Source organism: Eptatretus burgeri, chromosome 1, assembly GCF_056783735.1.
Source record: "Eptatretus burgeri isolate ZD-2024b chromosome 1, Ebu_testis_v1, whole genome shotgun sequence".
In the NCBI taxonomy this organism is placed as follows: Eukaryota; Metazoa; Chordata; class Myxini; order Myxiniformes; family Myxinidae; genus Eptatretus; species Eptatretus burgeri.
This window is the reverse complement of record NC_140961.1, coordinates 103018341-103043460: the sequence shown is the minus strand read 5'-3', so window position 1 is coordinate 103043460 and position 25120 is coordinate 103018341. Positions and strand designations below refer to the sequence as shown.

General features: G+C 39.3%; 1 protein-coding gene across 2 annotated transcripts in view; it reads left to right on the top strand.

Moving 5' to 3' along the window:
- Positions 1–5198, top strand: part of SYNGR1 (synaptogyrin 1) — a 76903-nt gene extending 71705 nt beyond the window's left edge. For both annotated transcript variants that reach the window (XM_085893399.1, XM_085893392.1), the window contains 2 exons: positions 2073–2218; positions 3148–5198. In XM_085893399.1, coding sequence (XP_085749525.1) covers positions 2073–2218; positions 3148–3390 — 389 coding nt within the window. In that variant the 3' untranslated portion in view covers positions 3391–5198. The remainder of the gene's footprint in view (positions 1–2072; positions 2219–3147) is intronic.
- The last annotated feature ends 19922 nt before the right edge of the window (positions 5199–25120 follow it).

Below are 25120 nucleotides of genomic sequence, written 5' to 3'. Positions count from 1 at the left end.
CTGTGCCACATCCTGCTCTGATTGCTGTTATTTTTACCACTCCTCCTCCAGTTTAGATCCTTTTGTTCAGAGCCCATCCGCCCTATTCATCTTCTCCATGACACACCTCATCTTCCAGTATCCCACTCCTGGTTTATCCTCCAAAAATACAGGCTTTCATCCTCCATTATTTTATTCCTCTTTTCTCCCATTTGTGGAACTCCCTTCCTGAGGTTCTTCAATCCCACTCTTCCCTCTAGGATGTCAAGCAGGTGGTTCCTGATCCCTCATCCAAATATTTGTACCCTCATTAACCATCTTTAACTCAACCCTCTTTACTTAAAGGTTATCCTTCCCCCTCCTTTTCTTTTTCTCCCTCTCATCTCTCCTTGTTCGTTTATTTCCTTGCTTGTTGTCCAACTGCAGCCCCACCTCATTGCCTTTTTGACTCATCTGCTCTTTTCAGAACCTCCATCCTTTGTAGAGAAACAATTTTTATGCCTGTGCATCGGAAGGTGTGGAAGGGATTGTTTTCTGGTTGTCCATTTGGCTGTGCGTCTATGCGTGTATAGCAGATTTTTGTTCCTGCGATAGCTTGTGAACCACTGAAGGGATTTCAACCAAACTTGGTACAAGCATGTAGTCTGATGCAAAGATGAACTGATTCGATTTTGAGTTCCAACCATCAAAGGTCTATGGTCATGTGGCCTTTAATTGAAAATCTTTGCGATCTCAAGAACTTGTGAACCACAAGAGGGATTTCAACCAAACTTTGCACAAGTATAGAAAGCCATACAAAAACAAATTACCTCCGTGCGGGAGTGACGGTCATCTCTGCGAGAAAATATAAAGCCTCCTGAAGGTAGGGCAGTTTTTGCAAATTTTGAAGTCACGTGACGCGAAAACGAAAGCGAATATTGAAAATCCGGCCTGACAAAATTTAGATATTGTCCCATAGATTTATATGCCATAATCAAATTCAAGATCGCTTGAGAAATGTAGGAGGAGATAGATTTTGAAAATCGTCATTTTCGCATGAAAATTGTCATTTTTGCATTTTTTGCCAACTTTGAAGTCACGTGACACGAAAGCGAATATCGAAAATCCGGCCCGACCAAATTTAGATATTGTCCCATAGATTCATATGCCACAATCAAATTCAAGATCACTTGAGAAATGTAGGAGATAGATTTTGAAAATAGTCATTTTCGCATGAAAATCGTCATTTTCGCATTTTTTGCCAACTTTGAAGTCACGTGACACGAAAGCGAATATCGAAAATCCGGCCCGATCAAAATTTAGATATTGTCCCATAGATTCATATTCCACAATCAAATTCAAGATCGCTTGAGAAATGGCGGAGGAGATAGAATTTGAAAATCGTCATTTTCGTAACTTCAAAGGCCTCGTGACCTTGACCTTGACCTTCGGTGACCTTGAAAGTCATACCATCGTGTACGTCTCATCGACCTCTATCAGGATGACTAATGACCAGATCTCCCGCTTCAACTTCATTGTGGACGGACGGACGGATGGACGGATCGTCACCTCTCCTCTCAACACCAGAGATGACCTAATGAACAAATGTTTTCGATTCAACAGATCAAACGTCAGCCATCTGCGCTTTGAAAATCATCTTGCATATCATAACTCAAGTTCGAAGCATCTGACGTCCTCTCTCCTCTCTCTCTCTCTCTCTCTCTCTCTCTCTCTCTCTCTCTCTCTCTCTCTCTCTCTCTCTCTCTCTCTCTCTCTCTCTCTCTGAGATCAAACTTAACAGTGGGTTGACAGCTCAAACGTGGGCTGAAGGATATTCATTGATGCATTTGCATCAAATTTGATTTTCTCGTTTTTTTTAAGGGTAAAACTTCAAACTTTTTTGTGTACCATATATAAATATTTACTTTTAAACATGTAGGCATGTGCACTAACACACAACATTTGCATCGATGTAAATTGTTGCCTTTATGACACTTTTTGATTTTTACTCTGCTTGAAAGAGTGTCATTGACAAGTACATGTAATTATTTTGGAAAAAAAATGTTAATACCATTTGTTATCTCCATGTACCATACTTTCACCCTGCTCACCAGCTGTGCATACTTTCCTGTGGTTTGTTGGCTTCTGTTTTTTGACCAACAAATGGCAAGTAACACCGAGTGACAACCTCCCAAGTAACATTGGCGCTGACAGTGCTCGAGCAGCTATTGCCTTCTCTTTCTTCTCAATCTTCTCCTGGGTATGAAGAACTATATTATATTGCATATTGTCATCTTGGCATCTGTTTAATTCAGACAATTAGATTTTCACCCATGTGTGATGACGTCGCCATTTTGAGTTTTTATGTTTTTATTACTTGCATGTGGAACCAAACCACCACTGAGGAAGAGCCACTCGAGATGGAAGGAGTGTGTGCTGTGTTGCTTGCTGTCATGCCTAACAGTTATACATTTATATTTCCAATTTTTTTTATTGTTCATAACCAATCTTCAAAGTCTACATCGAGTTATTGGCTTCAGTGTTTGATTTATTTGATGGAGTTTTAAAAAAATTGTCCTCTATTTTGCAAATCAATAAATTGCTTATTCAAACGCTTGTTCAAGTCTTAAACGGCATGCTCTCTCTCATGATGAAATATAATTTGAAACCTTGTTCCTTCAATGGCCCTTCAGCATTGAAAATGTCGCATGATAATGCAAATATGACGCATATTTTTCATAATGGTGCTTTCTTGTAAACACTCGTGTATCTACAATATTTTGAATTATTTGACAGACACTGATCAGTAGGTTCCAAGTTTTATTTCCAGCCCTGTAACATCCATTACTCCCCTGTTATTATTTTTGATTAACTGCATGATGATTGGAAAGTTTATATGCTATTTTAATCTATGATTTTAATTGGAAAGGAATGCTATGAATTGAATTTCTTTTTACCTTGAATTTGGTACCATAATTTAAAGGTCAACTCCTCCACCCCACCCCCTATACAATTTCAATTTTCGTGATTCCACACTATTGATTTGCGAAGATGCTTTGTAACCAGTGCTCCGGCTGTTAACAGACATTTGTTTCTCTTTCCCACATTATTCTCTCATCCATTCCTCCCACTGTTACTTTCGACACCTGTGCATCATATATTCCAAATGATGCTGTTTGGTTACCACAGGGTGGGATCGCTTTCTTGGCCTTTCAACGGTACCGCCTGGGAGCGAGTGCTGCCTTTGCATCCAGCTTCCCACAAGCGCCAGCCGTTGGACAGAATGATGCTCGAGATATGGGAGGCAACAAAGCCATTCCCACGCCACCTTACATTACTGGGAGTGGTGTTGAGTCAAGTGAAGCCTACCACAAACCTCCTTTCTCTGAAATCATTCCTGGCTCTGAGAGCTTTGCTCCAGCCACATACTGAGCTCTTTACAACATCATAATTTGGGATGGTGGTTCAGAAAGTTAAATGCGGTGCATTACAGAAGCTTAATTATCCTCCTTTTACTTGGAAAGCAGATATTGTACCTGAAACTCCACTTTTCACATTTTTTTGTCATATCCCTTTCTGGAGAATATCAAATTGCAATTTATCAATGGGTATTTCCTTTTAAATCTTTGATAATATCTGCACATGCATATGATTGGTCATTCGTTTGACAATGATAATTTTGAAAGTTCATTCTTGCTTGCACTAAACCTTGGAGTCTTATCAATATATTTCGCTGGATGCTTTTGTAAGTGGCATTTTTTTTTGTCTGACACATTTCTTTACATTTTATCATTTTATTGTTACTTTGAGTAGAACAATAGCCTTTTCTTTTCTTTTTTTCAATTGTTTTTTGAAATTATTCATTTGAAGGAAAGTCACTGCAAGTATCTTAATGACATGGAATATAGTGATGTGATTATCCACCTGCATTGGTACATAACCACTTCATCTGTTTTAGAGTTATTACTGAGATGAATGATCTTCGTTTTTTTTCATTCTGCATTTAGTGTTTGAACGTTTTCCCATTAAAAAAAATATAATAGCACAAAAGCCTTAATATAAATGGAGGACATTTTGCTGTTCCTCATTATTTTGCCTTAATGTTTCATGACTCGTGTAGGTTCTGAAAATGTGTTAAGTCGCATTATCTCCCTATTCTATCTAAATTCAGGATTCTTTATTCTTATTATTATTTATTTTTGAACTGTGCACTGCATTTTATCGTTATTATTTTTTTGGAGTTTGATTACTTCGGCACTTAGATTCGTACTACTGTTAGAAGAGTGGGAGAAGGTAGGGGTGCATGCAATGATTTGTGATATGTCAATAGTTTGTACCAAGAGAATGTTTGTTTTTGTTTTTCAAATGTGCAGTGCAATCTGTCCTTTTTCAGTTTCACTGGTTCCTTTGTTGATGTGTCAGGGAAGTTGTAGTTTTATTATTAATATTTTTTAAAAGTCCCACCAATATGATTTTGCTGTGACATCAGGGTTATATTAAATATTTGAGGCTTTATATGTTGAGCAATCTTTCCTTTGATTATTATCACAGAAATATACATTGCATAATTATTTTTGTTGTTCAAAGTTGTTCCTTTTACTCACAGCACGATTCAATTAGAATCTCTGGAAAAAGTTGACCCGAACAAAATATTTCACCTTAAAAGCTCATTAAAGCTAACATAGTTATAAGCTTTATACGTGAAGCTTTTAACGGCAGTGTGCGATGATTAATAAGAAAGTGTTAAATAACTGTTACATAAGGGATAAAAAGTTAAACGTCTGTTGATTATTATATAATTTTTTTTTTCCAATGTGATTTTGAATGTTTCCTTCCATCAGCAATGCTGATATATCACCTTTTCTCCATTCTCCATCCACATCATTTTGTTCAAATGAAGTGGAGGCAGGGGGTGAGGTGAGAGGGGGTTGTCAGAGGAATGTATTACCTTTGCAATGCATGCTGTAGTAAAGCTATGCTGTTAGCTGTTCGTGTGCAGATGTTTCCTTTTCCTGTTGTTCTCATCCACTGTTTTAGAGGCTAACGACTGATTTTAATCCATTGTTCCATTTGGAGTTTGCGTGTATGTATGCCTCTCTTTCAAACTTGTGAACCACAAGTTTGGTTTAACATGGTTTGGCCTCACTGTTTGGTTTAACATGGTTTCTTTGTGGAAATCTGGAGTGTTGTGTGATTGAACTGCATAAACTTAAAATGCGATTAAACATTTCATATTGGCATGTTGTGGTATCCACTTTTCAAAGTTTTCTCAGGCTCATGAAAAAGCTTTTGTGCATTTAACACATTCAAGGCAAGGAGATTGGCATTGTTCAACTTTGGTTTTTCCTTTTATTTTTTCCTTCAGCTACTAATGGTTTTCTAGGTCCATGGTAAAATTGCTCAATTATGAGGTGTGCTTTGTCGTATTGTGTATTGGGAGTGTGTCTACCCAAGAGGTCACACTTGGTGATTGCTGTTGCTAAGAAATGGGATCAAACGGAAGCTTTATGTAATGGACTGGCACATGACATTTGTGCATTTTGAGACCATCAAAATATGATATTTGCAAAACGGCAGATTTTTCGGCCACCGACCATGTGTCTCATTCATTGATCCCCTTTCCTTTCTTCCCCATTCTGCATTATCCATAGCATCCTCACCTTCTCTCGACTTCTCTACTGCCTTTCTTCCACCCCTCACCTCTCATTTCTCTCTCGATCTACATCCTTCCCCATACCCAATTCTTTCTGTATATGTAATACTTATGGATATACTTGTCGAGGATGGCTGATCTGATGGAATGGGATGGAATGGCTGTTAACATGTGGGAGGGGCATAGAACAGTCACATGATGAACAGAATAAATGGAAATGACAACAGCATTTCCATAACAGTTGGGCTTTTGAAGCACAGATGCAGTGACATAATCCAGCAGCATGAAAACTTTGACAAAAGTCTACTTTTGACTCTGCCAAACAATAAAGGGAGGAGTATCCTGGAACAGCCTACCTGTCCCCATTCTAAAATAAGAATGCCCCAGGCAGTTTAACCAACACTTGCAGAAGTTTCCTTTTTATTTTATTTTATTTTAAAACACTCCAAGTGCGATGGTAAAAACCATGCCTTCTCCACATACAACCACATGCTCCACCAGACAGGAAAGAACTGCCCTCACCTTCTCGCAGTGGAGAAGTCGCCACACATGGGCAGAGCATAAATATGCATGAGGCAAGACATGGTTTAATCTACGTTCACGGTGGAACATATACATTTTACATTCAAACTTGGTTATATCACAAGGTGTTTGAAAGTAATGTTAGATGCAGTAAGGAGATTTGTGACTTAATTATACCTATGAAGTTGGGTGATGTGCAAAGCTGTAAGATAGGAAGCTTGTGAGCAGATATACACTATTATTTATATAGATATACGAGTACCTAAAAGAAAATATTCCAGCCATGAAAGGACGGATCCTGCATATTTTACAAGCACCTAAAAGGAAATATTCCAGCCGAGAAAGGACGGATCCTGCATATTTTATGTGGAACTATCGGAGGTAAAACTCAGAATGATTATTGCTTGCATAAGCATGAGAGGAACTTAAAAAAAAAGATTTCATTGTTACCTTTGTGAATATTTGTCATGTTTAAGTTTTTGAAGGGATTTTTTCTTGAAGCAACATATTAAAGCTTATAACAAAGCAACACTTATTGGGGTAATTTCTCAACTGTGGAAACGTTCATAAACAGTTGTGGGAATTCAAATTTCATCCAGAGGAGCAACAACTTATACCTCAAATACATCTATTCCAGATGAGAAATCAGTCAGGCTGCATTTAGGTGAAGCATCATTTTCACAAGCCTAGTAATGAAAGCTTGGCTCACAAGCCTAGTAATGAAAGCTTGGCTGAGTGTTCATGGCACTTTTTGTAAAAAGCCTTTGACATTGGGCAAGTATGGCTAGAAAGCAATGTAATAGCATCTTTGCAGAAAAGTAGTCCATTGCCAGAATCAAGATGAGCTGATGTTTGCGAAAGTGCACATTAAATTGAGCTTGTTTTTGAAGAAACATCCTTGTGTAAAGGCTTGGTCCTCTATCATTTTCATATGAGGGTGATCAAGTTGACAGAGGGCAAAAAGGCAATGTACTAACAGTGGGGCCACAGCTCGAGACTCACAAGTCAACAAATGAACGGGAATCAAAAGAAGAGGAGAGGAATCAGTAGCCTACAAGTAAGAGGGTAGGGTTAATGGAGGTAAAAACCATTGTGGTTAGGGATGGGGTGTGAGGTGAGATGGTGGTACACATCCTGCTGGAAGCTTTGGATGGCTTTTGAACCGTCTGGAAGGCAATCACACAAACCATGGAAAAGAGCAACAGAAAAGTTGGAGGTGTACGGTAAACCATGATTTTGGGAGTTGAACTAGGAGATGGTTACTGGAAAAATGCATTTGTCCCAGAGGAGTGAGGGAGAGTTGGAGGGCTGAGAGAGCAGAAGGAACGAGATCATAGGAGAGACAAAAAAATAAAATAAACAGGCCATCAACCTCACTGTGATGTGAAAGTAACAAACCCTGTGCATTGGCCACACCATAGGAGATTCCAATAATTTGTTATGAAACTTTGAATTCTACAGCATTCAAAGACACATGACGCTGGGGTGCTAGCCTATCACAAGCCAAGCAATGAAAGCTTGATCTTGATTTGCCAATAGCACAGTACTAGATTCCATCGAGCTTCATACGAAATGAAGGGAATTCTAACTATATAATTTTGAAGGAAATTTGTGTTTTTGGTTAGTAACTGAAACCCATAATCAGGTGTTCCTGCTCTAATGCTTGTTATAAATTTGATGCAGTGGAAACAGATGGAACAGTGAATAGTTGTGAAATTTCTGATAATCAAAAACTGCAAGCCTATTTAAGTTTACAGATAATTGGCTGGAAAGTCTATATTCAAACATAGCTATATATAAAAGTACAGATTAATTTTGAACCATCCTCCAATGTAATATTTCTTTTCTCAATCGCAATTTTATCTAATGGTTTTAACTATTCCAAAACCAATGCAAAGTGAGCATGATAGAGTTGGACGATTGAGAAACATTCTCCTTCAACAAAAAGGGTCTGAAGACTAGGAAGAAAGATTAGCAAAGGAGATTATAATCCTTTCTAATTCTAACCCCCCCCTTTTTTTTCCTTTGCCCATTGTTTTCTTCATGTCTTGGCAAATATTCCTTTGTTGCACAATAGTTTTCAAAAGGCACATGGACTTTGACTTTTGACCTGTTGAACCAAAAATTTATTCAGTTCAACGTTGTATTACAGTCTATACTTCTGCCAAGTTTGATTGGAATCCTTTCAGTGGTTCACGCATTATCGTGGGATGGTAACCAAAAACTGATAATGGACAGATGAACGAACAGACAATCTGAAAACATAATGCCTCCGGCCTTCGGCTTTGATTTCACCTTTTAAAACAATACTTGCCAAATGGTCTTGAGATTGTGTATGGAAAAGCTAATGTAGCTAGATAAACACTATTTTATGGGGTAATCTATTATTACATTAACGTTTTCTTGTATTTGGGAGATGGAGTTGTCATGAAGAATATACTTATGACCGTACTGTTTTTATCATTGATATGTTACATGAATATATATATATATATATATATATATATATATATATATATATATATATATATATATATATATATATATATATATATATATATATATATATCTGGACTAATGAAGCAGGGGTGTTACCGAACCTACTCGTGACATCCTTTCTTCAATGAAAATCAAATATTGTTCGGAAAGTTCTTCCCAACACTGTTGCAGAAGTTTCCACAAATGTGTTGCACTTGTAGGTTGCTTTGCTTTCACCCTTCTGTCCAGTTCATCCCAAACCAGCTCGAATGGGTTTAAGTCTGGAGACTGTGTTGGCCATTCCATGAGTTGAAGCCTACAGTCTTGTTCTTTTCTTCTAAGGTAGTTCTGACATAGCCTGGAGGGACGTTTTGGGTCGTTATCTTGCTGTAGGATGAACCCCTGACCACCGATGCATAGACCAGAGGGTATTGCATGGCACTGCAAAATGCTGTGGTAGCCCTTTTGATTCAGAGTGCCAGTCACTCTGTGCAAGTCGCCGAATCTGGATCCAGCAAAAGAGCCCCAGATCATCACGCTTCCTTCTCCATGTTTGACAATTCGTGTCACACACTGAGGAACCATCCTTTCGCCGACTCGACGGCGTACAAAAACCCTACATGATGAACCGATTTCAAATTTTTATTCATCGATCCATGAGACCTTCTTCCAGTTTTCAGTAGTTCACTGGCAGTGCTTCAAGGCCCAGGCAAGCCTCTTTTTCTTATTTTGCCATCTTTGCAATGGCTTTCTTTCTGCCACTCGACCTGTCAAACCTCCAGCTGGAAGTCTTCTCTTCACAGTTGAAACTGAGATTTCCTTACTTCGACCTATGTTGAGCTGTGCTTGAAGCTGCTGTCCTGTGAGCCGCCTATCACACAAGCTGTTGACTCTCAGGAACTTGTCTTCTCATTGTGTTGTGGTTTTGGGTCGACCAGACCTATTCCTGTCAGAGTTTCCTCCAGTTTCCAAGTGCCTTTTGATGGTGTAGGAAACTGCACTTACTGACACCTTGGTTTTTTTTCTTTGCAATTCCTCTAAAGGAAAGACCTACACTTTAAAGGGTTATAATGGTCTGTCTGTCTTCCTTTGTTAATTTTCTTTTTCTCACCATTATGATAGCAATATACTACTTCCTGCAGTGCACTATTGTCCAAATAATGCTTCAGAGGGTGTAGAAACACTGTCTCTTCCAATACTGCTTTTATACAGACAGAGGGTTTGTAACTGATCAACAAACGTTGGGACACCTGTGGGATTTGTTTGCATCAACTTTCAAGGCTTAATTTACTTCCATTGCTGCAGAAGAGGTGCAGTTGCTGACCCATCACTTGTTCCCTGAAAAGGGGCTTTTTTAACAACTCTCAAATTTACATTATTTTACAGTTTTTGGTAACCTAAACTTTTTTTTAACCTCTAGCAGTTTGTTGCTTTGCTTTGTACCATTTCAGGTTATTCACTGAACTTGAAATGCTTAAATTTCAGCAAAAACTGGTAAAATGGGGTTGTTCTAAAACTTTTGACTGGTCGTGTATTTTGTTGACCTCATGAGAGTTTGTATAACTCATCAAAATTCGTTTACCTCACGGATGTTTGCAGAAAAGTGTCGATATTTGTTTACATCATGAGTGTTAGTATAAAGAGTCTATATATGTTTACCTCGCGTGTGTTTGCACAAAGCGTTTATATTCCTTCACCTCATAACTGTTTGTACAAATCGTTTATATTCATTTACATCACGAGTGTTGGTAAACGTGTCTATATTAGTTTACATCATGAGTGTTGGTAAAGGTGTCTATATTCGTTTACATCACGAGTGTTTGTATAAAACGTCGATACCTCATGAGTGTTTCATTTGTTTTCCTCATGAGTGTTTGAATAAAGCCTCTATATTCGTTTACCTTATGAGTGTTTGTACAAAGTGTCTATATTGTTTATCTCACAAGCATTTGTATACAGCGACTACGAGTATATTTGTTTACCTCACAAGTGTTTGTATGAAATGTTTAAGTTTGTTTACATCAGGAGTGCTTGTATCAAGTAACGATATTCGTTTGCCTTACAAGTGTTTGTATAAAGTGTCTATATTTGTTTACCCCATGAGTGTTTGAATGAAACATCGATATTCATTTACTTCATGAGTGTTTGTATAAAGTGTCTCTATTTGTTTACCCCATGAGTGTTTAAATGAAACATCGATATTCGTTTACTTCATGAGTGTTTGTATAAATGTCTATATTTGTTTACCTCGTGAGTGTTTGTATAAAGTGTCTATATTTGTTTACCTCGTGAGTGTTTAAATGAAACATCGATATTCGTTTACTTCACGAGTGTTTGTATAAAGTGTCTATATTTGTTTACCCCATGAGTGTTTGTATAAAGTGTCTATATTTGTTTACCTCGTGAGTGTTTGTATAAAGTGTCTATATTTGTTTACCTCATGAGTGTTTGAATGAAACATCGATATTCGTTTACTTCATGAGTGTTTGTATAAAGTGTCTATATTTGTTTACCCCATGAGTGTTTTATAAATGTCTATATTTGTTTACCTCGTGAGTGTTTGTATAAAGTGTCTATATTTGTTTACCCCATGAGTGTTTGAATGAAACATCGATATTCGTTTACTTCATGAGTGTTTGTATAAAGTGTCTATATTTGTTTACCCCATGAGTGTTTGTATAAAGTGTCTATATTTGTTTACCCCATGAGTGTTTGTATAAAGTGTCTATATTTGTTTACCCCATGAGTGTTTGAATGAAACATCGATATTCGTTTACTTCATGAGTGTTTGTTTAAAGCGTCTGTATCCGTTTACCTCATAAGTGTTTGCACAAAGTGTGTCTATTTGTTTGCCTAATGACTGTTTCCATAAAGCGTCTATATCCGTTTATCTGAGTGTTTGTATAATATAAAGCATCTATATTCATTGACCTCATGAGTGTTTGTATTTTGGTAGCAATTTCTAGCGACCTGAAGACAGAAAAACTTTAGGTTTAAGAATACAAGTTTTTAGCAATATCTTTCCAGTTTAAAAACGAAACAAAAAACTAATACAAGCTGCTTATTGAATAAAATAAGACACTTCTGTGCACGCAAGGAATGCCTCAGCCTGCTACATCGTTGCAAGCTGAAGACTTAATTCCACATAGAATATTGAGTGTACATACACAGTTTTACCAGGGTATGTCAAGATAACAGATGTAACTTTGTGGTCTTTAAAATTGAAACATAGAAGGATTATTGGTATGTTTTGGAGGTTGTTTGCAGCCCTGAGAGGGGAGATAGTCATGTCTTGCTGCTGACTTTGATGGTTACCAGACAATGGTCACCAGACAGATAAGGTTTTACAAGGTTGTTTACGACTTCATCAGCGAAATGTGTGTATTCTGCTCTTTACTAGTTTTCTCAGCATGTATTTATTAAATTATTTCTCAAAGCACTAAACCAAGTTAATTTTGTACTTTAACATTATTATAAATTCAATTAATAATTCATTTTCTGCAGTTCCCTGTTTTTTTTTTTTCAAACAGAACAACCTAAGCGTTTGTTCTGTAAGGACAAACTTACTGAAAATCTAAATTTGTCATGGGCTTGCAGCAGGCTCACCCAAACTTGTGCTCTGTGGTGTGCTAACACCCTAGCAAGTGGATGCAACCCTTGGGGGCCACCACCTCCCCATGCCCACAGAGTTGTGGCACCCAGGCGATTTGGAAGGTAAGAACCCTGTGCACATCGAACATATACCTCCAATAGGCAATTGCCTTTTTCATTTATGCTAATCAGTTTTTAATTGAGCAAGCCACTCAAATTCTTTTTCCACTGAAGTTTTAAAGATATTGAATCTCTTTATGAATTTTGAATCTATCATTATTGAATCAATCTATCTATCATTATTGAATATCATATCAATCTATGATATTGAATCTATCATTCCACATCTCTTTATGACAATCGCCCATCTGCTTTTGGTTCTTTAGCAACAATTGTTGAATTCTTTCAAAAGGGTTTTTGTCAGTCCCAAAGATACGAGTATCTGCACTTTTGTATTTTCCATAAGATCCCACCCACACGGTGTCTCGACTCGATTTTATACGAGGTTCTTCATTTTCTGGGTTTTCTGGATCTTCAGGATCTTCATTGTTGTTCAGAGATGGTCGGTCCAGGGAAACTTCATGCGCCACCATCGTCATCGTCACTGTAGCAAATTTTCTCACAAACACACACCGATCATTACTCTTATGCACGCAATGATGACAACAATAGCAATGATTATCGTAAGCCCAATGAACAATGTGGAGTATCCATGTTCCCCATCCACCAAACATATTTTCCAATCAGGGCCTGAAGTTCCATTCCTTATTATATAAATGATGCTTTGCAGCTACCATCCTTACATCTTGTACGACGTCGTGGATATGTACTGTTTTATGATGCCTGGGGTTCCACAAAATTATTCCTTCAGATCCTTATATCTATCCTTGTCCAAGTTATTTGTCCCTCAATGGTTACTTTTTCTTCCCAATCTTTGGCATAGTATTGGAATGTTGAGTTACCCAAACTTTTTCTTCCCCATCTTTGGCATAGTATTGGCATCTTGAGTTACCCAAGTGAGGTCCATTTCCTTTTACACTTACTTGGCAAACTATTCCCACTTCTCCATTCATCACCTCAAAATACGGTGGGTATTTCTCCAATCCTTCCCCCTTAGATGGTCAGGCAAAATTCGTGCTGTATCGGGGAGTGTGGTCATCTTTTTTCCTTGTCTATAGAAAGTTACGTTTCACCCAATGTTATCTCTCGTACTCTTGCACTTTCTCCCCCCTCCAGTCCCTTCTATTCCAGATAGGACTGGGTTCGCTTGTCTACGATCCAGGTACCCACATATATCTTCCCCTAAAAATGGGACTGCCGAGAGGGGCAGTCCATTCTTGGATGAGTGAGGAAGCTGTGAGCAAACCCATCATTTGCTCCTGCTCATACTTGTAGCATGTTGTAAAGATATTGCTCAAAAAGTGTTCAGGGGATGTCCAGTTATCCCATCATGTAACACTAGGCCTCGTTTCAGGCATACAGTGTCTACGTCCCCTTCATCCCATGTGACACGGGGTGCATAATTGTATGGAAGGGTCACATAAGTGTTTGTCCCAAACACGCCTTTCTCACGCAATTGGTACCGATGTTTACCTACTTATGCCCTGCATTCCCAGTCACGACCCTTTCCTTGTTTTTCCCTGCTCTCGACCAAACATTCTGCTCACCATTGCTTTGCCATAATGCCCTCACTCTCTGTTATTGTCCATCTTATCACTATTATGCACATGCTAATCAAAAGTACTGCAACATATGTCATGAACTCCCGGTCACGTTCTTCCCATTTTCAGATTTGCTTTCTTCTCTTTATGACTTCCTGTATACTTTTTGCAGTGAGATGCGTGAATCCATGATTGGCTTACCTTCGCACTTGACAGCTGTGTTGGGGACCAATAATACCTGATGGGGTCCGGTCCAACGTGCCTTCAGTGCATTTTTCCGTTTGAACACCTTGATGTACACCCAGTTACCGGGCTGGATGCTGTGGTGTTCCTCTGCAGCTTGGTTGGTCGTACTTGTTTGACCTGTGAGTCAAATTCTTTGACAACCTTTGTTAAGTCAACACAAAAGTTCATCGTTGTCTCGTCCATCATGTATGTGTCCACATGTTTCAGGGTTAATGGGGATTTTTTCTTTGTATACCTTGTCGAGTCTCACATGACAGCTATCACACAATTCACAGCAAGGAGGCATGAGACAAGAGAGGTGGGAGTGGGAAGGACAAAACAGTGGGGAACAGAGACATTAGGAGATCTGTGGAAGTGAGAGGGATGGGGTGAAGTATACAGGGTACACAAGATGGGCATTACAGGTACTTTCAGGAAGGAAAGCAGGGAATTTTAATAATGTGGGTTTGGGGTCGATTAAAGGGGGTAGAAAAGATCGAGGATCTGGATGGGGGACGATAAGAGGTAAGCAGCTGTTTTGAGGGCCTGGAGGGAAGAATGGGATTGGACAGAGTGATTGAGTTTATTCCAAAGGTGGGGAAAAAGAGGAATGAAAGAGTGAAGGTGAGCAGTAATTCGTGATTTTGGTAGTTTTACCAGAAGGGGGTTGTTGGCGGACCTTAAGCACCCTGCGGAAATATGGTGGGGACAAATCGCAGACACAGCAGTGAGGGCGAGACCGGAGAGGATACGGTAGAAGACAGAAAGACCACAGACCTGCTTGCGGTGAGAGAGTGAGAGGCACAAAGACTCAGCCTCATCGCGGGAGATGCCAATGATCCAAAATGCCTTGGTTTCCACAGCGTGAAGGTTACCGGCACTAGCATCAGTCTCCCCATCAATAGTTCATGTGGGGACAATCCGCTGCAAGTTTACCGTTAACCTCATATTGACATCAGTGCCAAAGTAATTGCTTCCTGCCATTTCAAACCCGTTTCATCACATATTTTATCGACACTTTACCAACATTATAACCTAGTGTTGGCTTCATGGTTAGGGTGGTGGCTTGGGATCCTAGAGTCCTGAGCTCAAGTCCCATTGGCCACTGAACCAATACCAGGGGCCCCTCAGGCTATCACTCCTTCTAGGTTGGCAAAATGAACACCAGGACACTGGCAAACGGGGAACCGCATCAGCGACACAGCCACACCCCAACCAACGATGCAACCATCAGCCGAAAAGGCAGTGCACTCTCTCAAAATTATGGTGTTGACAATACACGTAGCTTCTACAAAAATTTTCTGCTACAGCTGCAAATCCTGGAGCGTGCCATGTTCGTAGCACCTCCTTCTAAATCCCCTTTTTGTTCGTGTGGCCACTTTCGTGAGCCAAACGAGCAAACCATTGTAAAAGCGCCTTTGGGGCAACCACTTTACCCTCCTTCGAGCCACAAAGTTTTGTTTCTGTGTTACAACAGCAATCTATTTTCTCCCACTTGGCTCTTTCACGTGCCTCAGTTGCCTCCTGCAGTGCTGAAATGTCGTCAGTCGTCAGCGCCCTTTTCTTATTTTCTCTTTGACTTGCAATTTGCCCTTTGTTGTGATTTTGCTGCTTGTTTTGCTGCTAAATCAGCGAAAGCATTTCCTTTTGGGACCATATCTCTTTGCTTTATATGTGCTTGATATTTCACTTTGGCTATTTGTTTTGGTAAGTGAATAGCTTCTAACAGTTCCGCTATCAATTTACCATTTTTGACTGGCGTACCTTGCGATGTTTTTTTTCTCCCCTTATTTTCCAAAGTGCCCCAACATCGTGTGCCACCCCATATGCATATCAGGAATCCGTATATATTGTTATGCTTCTCTCCTTGGCTAGATTGCATGCTGCAAGTAGCACAAAGAGTTTTGCCTGTTGTGCAGAATAATGTCGAGGTCGCTTAACACTTTTCAAGATGTCACTTTCAGAGCACACTGCATATCCTGACAGTTATGACTCATCTGCTGCTTTTGTTGAGCCATCCACAAAGACTATCATTTCGTGGTTTTTTTCAGTGGGATTCCCTTTAAGTCTGTCCGGGAAGTAGTGGTTTTTCGTCATTACTTCCTCGCAGTTATGTTCCTCCCCATCATCAGCGATTGGCATAACAGATGCTATGTTCAATGTCGGACAACTTTCGATCACCACATTCTTTGCTTGAATTAACAATAAGTCATATGTCATCGCTCTTGCCATTGATGGGTGTTGCGTTTTTGCTTTTAGCAATACGGAACTTACACAGTGTACTACTTACAGTTCTAAAGGTGATATCCTTGCACCACAGGGTGATATAAAAATTCCTGCACCACAGGGTATCGTTCCATACTGTAATATGCTACTGGACGCATTTTGTCACCGTGCTGCTGTTTTTTGCACTGCTTGTGCAAATCCATCTCTCTCATGGGTGTGTGTATGTGTGTATATATATATATATATATATATATATATATATATATATATATATATATATATATATATATATATATATATATATATATATATATATATATATATAAATATATATATATATATATATATATATATATAAATATATATATATATATATATATATATATATATATATATATATATATATATATATATATATATATATATATATATATATATATATATATATATATATATATATATATATGCCTGGTGTTGGCGCAGTGGTTCGGGCAGCGGCTTGGGATCCAAAAGGTCCTGAGTTCAAGCCCCGTTCGGCCACTGAATTAATACACCAGGGGGTTGACTCAGCCTGTCATCCTTCCAAGGTCGGCGAAGTGAGTACCAGTGTACTGGGCCGGTGTATACCCCGGTTAAAATAGGTGTACCATATCCCTGTGTCGTAAGACGCGACCAGGGTTGCGTCAGGAAGGGCATCCGGCGTAAAACATGTGCCAAATCACTATGCGGATCACACGGATGATCCGCTGTGGCGACCCCTAAAGGGAGCAGCCGAAGGAAGAAGACATATATATATATATATATATATATATATATATATATATATATATATATATATATATATATATATATATATATGTGTGTGTAAAATGTCTCATCATAATCAGGCAAACCCAAGGCTGCTGTCATTGATAGAGCTGTTTTGACCTTTTCTGAAGTTTTCTTCTGCCCGTTGTGTCCACTCCATTGGCTCCAGTGCTTTGTCCAGCATCATGTCTAACAGTGGTCTAACCAGTACTGCATAATCAGGTACTATCCATCCATCCATCCATTGGGACCACACTATACGCAGAGTGTATGGCGCTACCTAAGGGCCCGGTCACACCTTGACGTTTTAGCCAGCGATGGCAACGTATTAAAATGTATGTAAAACGCTGGCTGACGTTGAACTTTTGATGTTTTTATTTTTAAGATTCGGACGTATTCATAACGAGTTGGTCGTATGCATAACATATTAGTAATGGACACAGAACGTTTCGTTGTGTTATAGATAACTTATACCAACGAATGCTGAACCTGTTGTTGGCCTACACAACCGATGCCCAACGATAGTCAAACTTAGGCATAGCGCGTTGCACGCATCGCCGACGATGTCGTGACGTAGCCTATTAAAAGGCTGACGCACAACGATTCGAATCATAACTGCCGTAGAAATGGAAGTGACAACATCGCGGTCACACCTTGGCGATCTTGCCAGCGTATGCCGACTTAAGAAAAATGTGTCTAAAACGTTGGGGCACGTCAAATACGGTATGAATAAGTTTCGTATACATGAGTAGAACGCTAAAGTACGCTATCATACGTCATAGTAAGTAGAGTACGTCAAGAAATTTTAAACATGTTCAAAATTTTACGACGTACTCGGCGTATGACACACTCTCCGCATGCGATGGGGATAAGTTTTACACACGTTATGCGGATGCTTACACACGTCCACAAAGGCTACTTATAAGCTACTCATAAGTCGAAACACGTCGCGGTAATGTCTTTTTTACGCGAAACTTATTTCTAACTTATGTTTGACGTGCTTTGAACCAATTCTTTACGTAGTCCCAACACACATCGACGTATGTAGACGTATTCCAATGACGTCTTCCGGTCGACAAAAAAAAATGAATGTGTTTCTAGCTTACAACTGCCATATAAAGACGTGTTCCCAGCGGTTTTGGGAATTGGTAGATAAAAATGCTGCTCATAAAAGGGGAACCCAACAGTGTTTTCGAGTTCCTTTTTGAGTCGATGTCCATGTCAGCAGTAACAGTATCAGTATCAGTATTAGTATTAGTATTAGTTTGTTCATGTTGGCAGTAGTAGGTGAGTGTGAGGGGGAGGGTGTGGGTTATGATGGATCGTCCTTGCGTCCGCGTGTCCACGGGTAGGTTCATAGGCTGCCACTCAACGATTTAAATGGCTGCATCTCCACGATTGAAAGTAGACGCTTGCGCTCAACAATTGGATTTTTTTTTACACTCAACGACTTTTAAACGGTACCACTCAGCTATTTTCATTGTATACAATGAACGATTTAAATTGCTGTCACTCGCCTTTGTTTTTTGACGCTGTCGCTCGGAAATTTTAATCGTTTCTATTGAACGTGCTAAATCGCTCAAACCCCACTATTGAAAGTAGACGCTTGCGCTCAACAATTGGATTTTTTTTACACTCAACGACTTTTAAACGGTACCACTCTGCTATTTTCATTGTTTACAATGAACGATTTAAATTGCTGTCACTCGCCTTTGTTTTTTGACGCTGGGGTTTGGAAATTTGAAGCGTTTCTTCTGAACGTGTTAAAACGCTCAAACAGCGACTATTTTAAATAGATGCTGCCGATGGACAATTGGAATCATAGCCAAGCTAGACATCGAAGTGTGAACATCCTCGTCATGCCGAAGAAAAGTTTGAAGAATGCTGCAAATAAGTGTCCTGGCCGTGGCCGTGGACGCTGACGCAAGGACAATCCATTATACCGACGTCTTTCAGCCTATGAGTAACTTAAAAGTAACGTCTGTCGATGTGTGGCAACGATCGCGTAACGTGCCAACAACACGTTAATCATAGGTTAGAAATAAGTTTCGCGTACGCTAAACATTACCTCGGCGTGTCTCAACTTATGATTAACTTACAAGTAGCATGTGTTGACGTCTGTCAACGATCGCAGACCGTGCATACAACTTGTGGCCAGCGTAGCGGAACGTGTGAGTCATACGCCGGCATACGTCGTGAAATTTCAAGCATGAAAAAATTTGAGGACAACCGAAAAGTACAACGTTTAAAGCCAGCGTACAACGACGTATGGCAGTGTTTTTCAGCGTGCTCTCAATGTTATCAAAACTTACCCATAACGTATTCAACGTGTGCCAGCGTTTTAGAAAAAAAATTCAAAAATTGGCATACGTTGGCTAAAACGTCAAGGTGTGACCGGGCCTTAAGCAGTCTCCCCGACTATTGGACACAATCTTGGACGGGTCGCCACTCCGACACAGATCAGGTACCCATTGTCTACAATATCCAGCCATCCCCAAGAAAAATCTCATTTCTTTCTTTATTCTGGGTTTCGGAATGTTCAGAATAGCCTGCATCCTTTCATTTAACAATTTTCTCGAGGTTCCACTCAAGACATGCCCAAGGTATGTTACCTGGGTTTCGCACAGTTTTAATTTTTCTTTGGTACTTTATGGCCTTTGGCAGCTAGTGCTCATAAAAGGGTGAATGTGTCTTTTTGCAATTATCCGCTGATGTTGAGCAAATTAGCAAATTATCTACATACTGTACCAAGGTGGACCCTTCAGTCTTTACAAGCAAGATTCGTGTGTTGCATTTGCTGACAGTCTCTCTAATTACCCCCTGCTTGAGTAGTGCCGTGATCACTGGAGTGATTCCTTTTCCGGCCTCTTCACACATAGGATACTGTTTGATACTGGGTTGAGGCTTGGTTTTATCCACGATAATATGCACTGGCTCTGCATTTTTATCCTTCCTACTTCATTTGGGTATGTATTCCATAATTCCTTTTGTACTTGTGCCAACAAATCCTCTTTCTCCACCATCGATAACAGTTCTCTCCAGGGTAGCTTATTTATTCGCTCAAAAAACGACCACAGAATCCACAAGAGGCTGTTCCCACACGTACCCTTTGTTTCCATGTGATACAAATTTCTGCCCTGTACCTGACATATACACTGTCTTGACAAACCCTTCAATCGCTTGATCTTCGGCCCAATCTCCTTCGCTCTGTGTCCCTTTGTGACAATTCATATAATATGTGGCGTCATATTCATCTGTTGGTACATCAAGTCGCATTGTTGTGTAAATTTCATCTCCAACCGAATCCCCTCTTTTCTCATCCAAACATCAGCAGTTTCTATATTGAATTCCATACCTCACGCATTTTGTACTTAATTTGCATATTTTCATCCCCTAATTCAAACCTCATAGTATGCTGTACAGTGTAGGGGTTCAATTCATTCTCGCATATTTCCCCCAATATTTTCATTGTGAGGTTCCAACCATCGTTTAATATCGGGAATTGTATTTTTTTTAACTTTGCCCAATTCTGCTCAGTTATCCCTCGGACATTTCTAATAGCGGTGATGTGGAGGTTAACCCGCTCTCGTATTGTCAATACTGCTTTGCTTGTCCTTCTAATTTTACCTCTTTTGAGAGCATGTTTTCACCCTTTCAAAATAACTGCATGACCGGGTCGACAAGGGCCCGTTGTTATAATAGCATGAGCAATGATGTCCATTTATATATTATGTATGCAAATTTGTGGGGCAATGATGAGCAACCTCACAAACTACATGACAGTCTTGGCACAACCACCCAGATGCCAATTCTGCTCATCACAAGGCGACCGTTCCCCTCGAACATCCGTGCAGTCTCTGTGCCTGGCTCAGTTGTGTATGTATTATGTCCACAACCCTCAGCCGTTACACACAGAAAATGCTTTTTTGCCATCATGAACGATTCAAATCGTTAAACTCATTCACATTAACTCATTCAAACATGTCATGGTTACCATGGTGATCAGATACCTTGACCCATGGGTCATAAAGTTGTCATACACACAGCTGGAACCACTTCTCTCCTGACGACCATCAGAAATGCACTGGCAAACCGCCTTGTGCAATCACCAGTTGCCATGTTTTTCGCGGAACATCCTCACCTGCCAGCATTTGCTTACACACACATGCTCAAACATCCATGTATCTGCCTGCAGTCATTTGCATAATGAGCGACCTGTACCTGCATGCTCCAACATGCGGCGGCCTCTGCCACATCTGCATGGTTGGCTCAATTTGTATTGGCTTTTACCGTCAATTTTAAATCTTTCTCCTTATTTGCTAATTAGTACGCGAGATACTCATTTATCTGGAAATTTGATATGAATACATTGGCTTTGACTTAAATAAGTTCCAATGTACTTCAGCTGTATACCGCTGTCCTGGCGCTTCACACGCAAGGCATCAAACATCCCAAGGTGTCCTACCAGGCAAGCAAGTCATCACTGGCACACCGATCAACCACAAATTCCTGTCACAATTGACTACAAAAACTCAGATCATAATACAATGATGCAACCAATTGTGCTGATACAACTCACCTATTGTTATGCTCAAAGAATTGTAGTTTTATCTGTTGATCACAGTGTACTTTGCCATCAACAGATAAAAATCGAATAATTGTTTCAGTTTCAATCCTACAACCAGTTTCTCACGAACAGCCCCCACCCTTTCTTCTCCTTATCAGGCAAATTTACACAGCTTGGCAAACAAACAAATTCCTCCACTTTACAGCAGGATATCTTCCTCAGTGTACGCAAACGGTTGTTACTTACATATCTCCATTTAGGATGGAAATTCATTTTTTCTTTTCTTTTTCTCAAAACAAAACTAAAACTATGTATTCTCTTTAAATAGTATCTTACAATTTCAACAATATCTCTACTCCATCCAGCATGATGACCTCACGCGTTCATGCTCGATCTGAAGGTCAAATGTCCCAGCAACCGACTTTGCATAGCCAGGCAAAGATCGTGCACCCTCCTCCACACTCGAGCTTCATGTAGATTTCATTTTAATTCTCTCACGCTTGTATCCACAATGCAACTGCATATGTGCTCGCCACACACATACCCTCATGCACTGAAACGTTGAAAGGAAACTATTTCAGAACATTGACTCAATATAAACACTTCACAATAAATCACTTTTGTTCCATACGTGATGAATTAAATTGTACCTCCTCTCTCATTCTTGCTCTCACTGCTGGCACAGTTGTCTGAATATTTCCTCCCCATACTCCCTGCGGAGGAAGGAGAGCTATTACCGGTAACATTTTCTGGACTTCTTTAAGGGTAGCGTGTGCGTCTTTTTGAACTCCCGTTTATCCTCACACTCTTCATCTTCTCTCAAGGCTCTCTTCGACACACCTGCCACAGATTTTCCAATTGACTGGTTTTCCAGTCTTTTTTTTTTTCCTCTCTCTCTCTGTTAATTCCCTTCTCAAGTTTTTCCATTCTGTCTTGGTGGAATCTCTGCTTTTCTTTTCACTCTGTCTACAACTTCACATCTTTTGAAGTTCTCAACCCAAAATGTCTCATTCATATACTTGGCATTTGCTGTGCTCGGAGTGGGTACATTGCCATCCCATGCTTTTCGATGCTGATTCCCTATAACCATACTTCTAAATCGCTCTGAGCACTCATCAGCGCTCCTCTTTTTATTACAGCGATTAAATCCCTAGGCCTCCAGCTTTCACAACCTATGGCAAAAAAGTGTCCCATTACTAGCCCTTCGGGCCATCCTTGCGTATTTCCGCCATCTCGACTCGGCGACTTTGATCCGATATGCAGTGCCTCTACGCTCTTAACACAACTTGGCAAACTCATCTGCGCAATGCCTCTGCACTCCGCCTTGTGACTCGGCGCTTTTATCAAAGCATACCAAGATGTTGTCCTGTCTTAGAGGAATAAACCCCTTGTTTCATTTAATATCTCCTTAATGGTTGATGCCGGCCCCTTCCCCCGCCGAAAACCCCCCAAAGTCTTTTATTTTACTCAACAAACAGCTATGTATATACTATCCTTACCTTCTTTAAATTTTTAGTTTGGGACTGCGCGCAACCTTCAGTGGAGAGGTGGGTAGTCTGCCTAGTAGAAACAGGTGCTCCAGCAGAGATCTCTCAATTTTGGCTTCACCAGTGTTCACTCATCAACAGGCAGAAGCCCCTCTTCTCGGATGGAGGCTGTCAATCCCATCCTCGTCACCAATTCTGTGGTAGCAATTTCTAGCCAACTGAAGACAGAAAAAGTTTGGTTCAATACAAGCTGTTCATTCAATAAAATAAGACACTTCTGTGAACAGAAGGAAGGCCTCAGCCTGGCTACATCAATGCAAGCTGAAGACTTAATTCCATATAGAATGTTTCGTGTATATACACAGTTTTACCAGAGTATGTCAAGATAACAGATGGAACTTTGTTGACTTTAAAATTTCAAAAAAGAAGGGGTGTTGGTTTGTTTTGGAGCTTGTTTACAGCCCCTAGAGGGGAGATAGTCATGTCTTGCTGCTGATAGTCATGTTCAACAGACAGATAAGGTTTTCCAAGGTTGTTAACGACTACATCAGCAAAATGTGTGTATTCTACTCTTAACTAGTTTTCTCAGCATATATTTATTAAATTATTTCTCAAAGCACTAAACTAAGTTAATTTTGCATTTTTACATTTTTATAAATTAAAGTAATAATTCAGTTCCCACAGTATAATGCATCAATATCCAATTTCCTCACGAATGTTTGTATAAAGCAGCAATATTCATTCATGAGGGATTGTATAAATCATTGATATTTGTTTTCCTCATGAGGGTTAGTATAAATCATCGATATTTGTTTTCCGCATGAGGATTAGTATAAATCATCGATATTTGTTTTCCTCATGAGGATTAGTATAAATCATCGATATTTGTTTTCCTCATGAGTTTTGTATAAATCATCGATATTTGTTTTCCTCACGAGGGTTAGTAGAGATCATCGATATTTATTTGTTTTCCTCATGAGGGTTAGTATAGATCATCGATATTTGTTTTCCTCATGAGGGTTAGTATAAATCATCGATATTTGTTATCCTCATGAGGGTTAGTATAGATCATCGATATTTGTTTTCCTCATGAGGGTTAGTATAGATCATCGATATTTGTTTTCTTCATGAGGGTTAGTATAGATCATCGATATTTGTTTTCCTCATGAGGGTTTGTATAAATCATTGATATTTGGTTTCCTCATGAGGGTAAGTATAGATCATCGATATTTGTTTTCCTCATGAGGGTTTGTATAGATCATCGATATTTGTTTTCCTCATGAGGGTTAGTATAAATCATCGATATTTGTTTTCCTCATGAGTTTTGTATAAATCATCGATATTTGTTTTCCTCATGAGGGTTAGTAGAGATCATCGATATTTGTTTTCCTCATGAGGATTAGTATAAATCATCGATATTTGTTTTTCCTCATGAGTTTTGTATAAATCATCGATATTTGTTTTCCTCATGAGGGTTAGTAGAGATCATCGATATTTGTTTTCCTCATGAGGGTTAGTATAGATCATCGATATTTGTTTTCCTCATGAGGGTTAGTATAAATCATCGATATTTGTTATCCTCATGAGGGTTAGTATAGATCATCGATATTTGTTTTCCTCATGAGGGTTAGTATAGATCATCGATATTTGTTTTCCTCATGAGGGTTAGTATAGATCATCGATATTTGTTTTCCTCATGAGGGTTTGTATAAATCATTGATATTTGTTTTCCTCATGAGGGTAAGTATAGATCATCGATATTTGTTTTCCTCATGAGGGTTAGTATAAATCATCGATATTTGTTTTCCTCATGAGGGTTTGTATAGATCATCGATATTTGTTTTCCTCATGAGGGTTTGTATAGATCATCGATATTTGTTTACCTCATGAGGTTTGTATAAATCATCGATAGTTGTTTACCTCATGAGGGTTAGAAAAGATCATC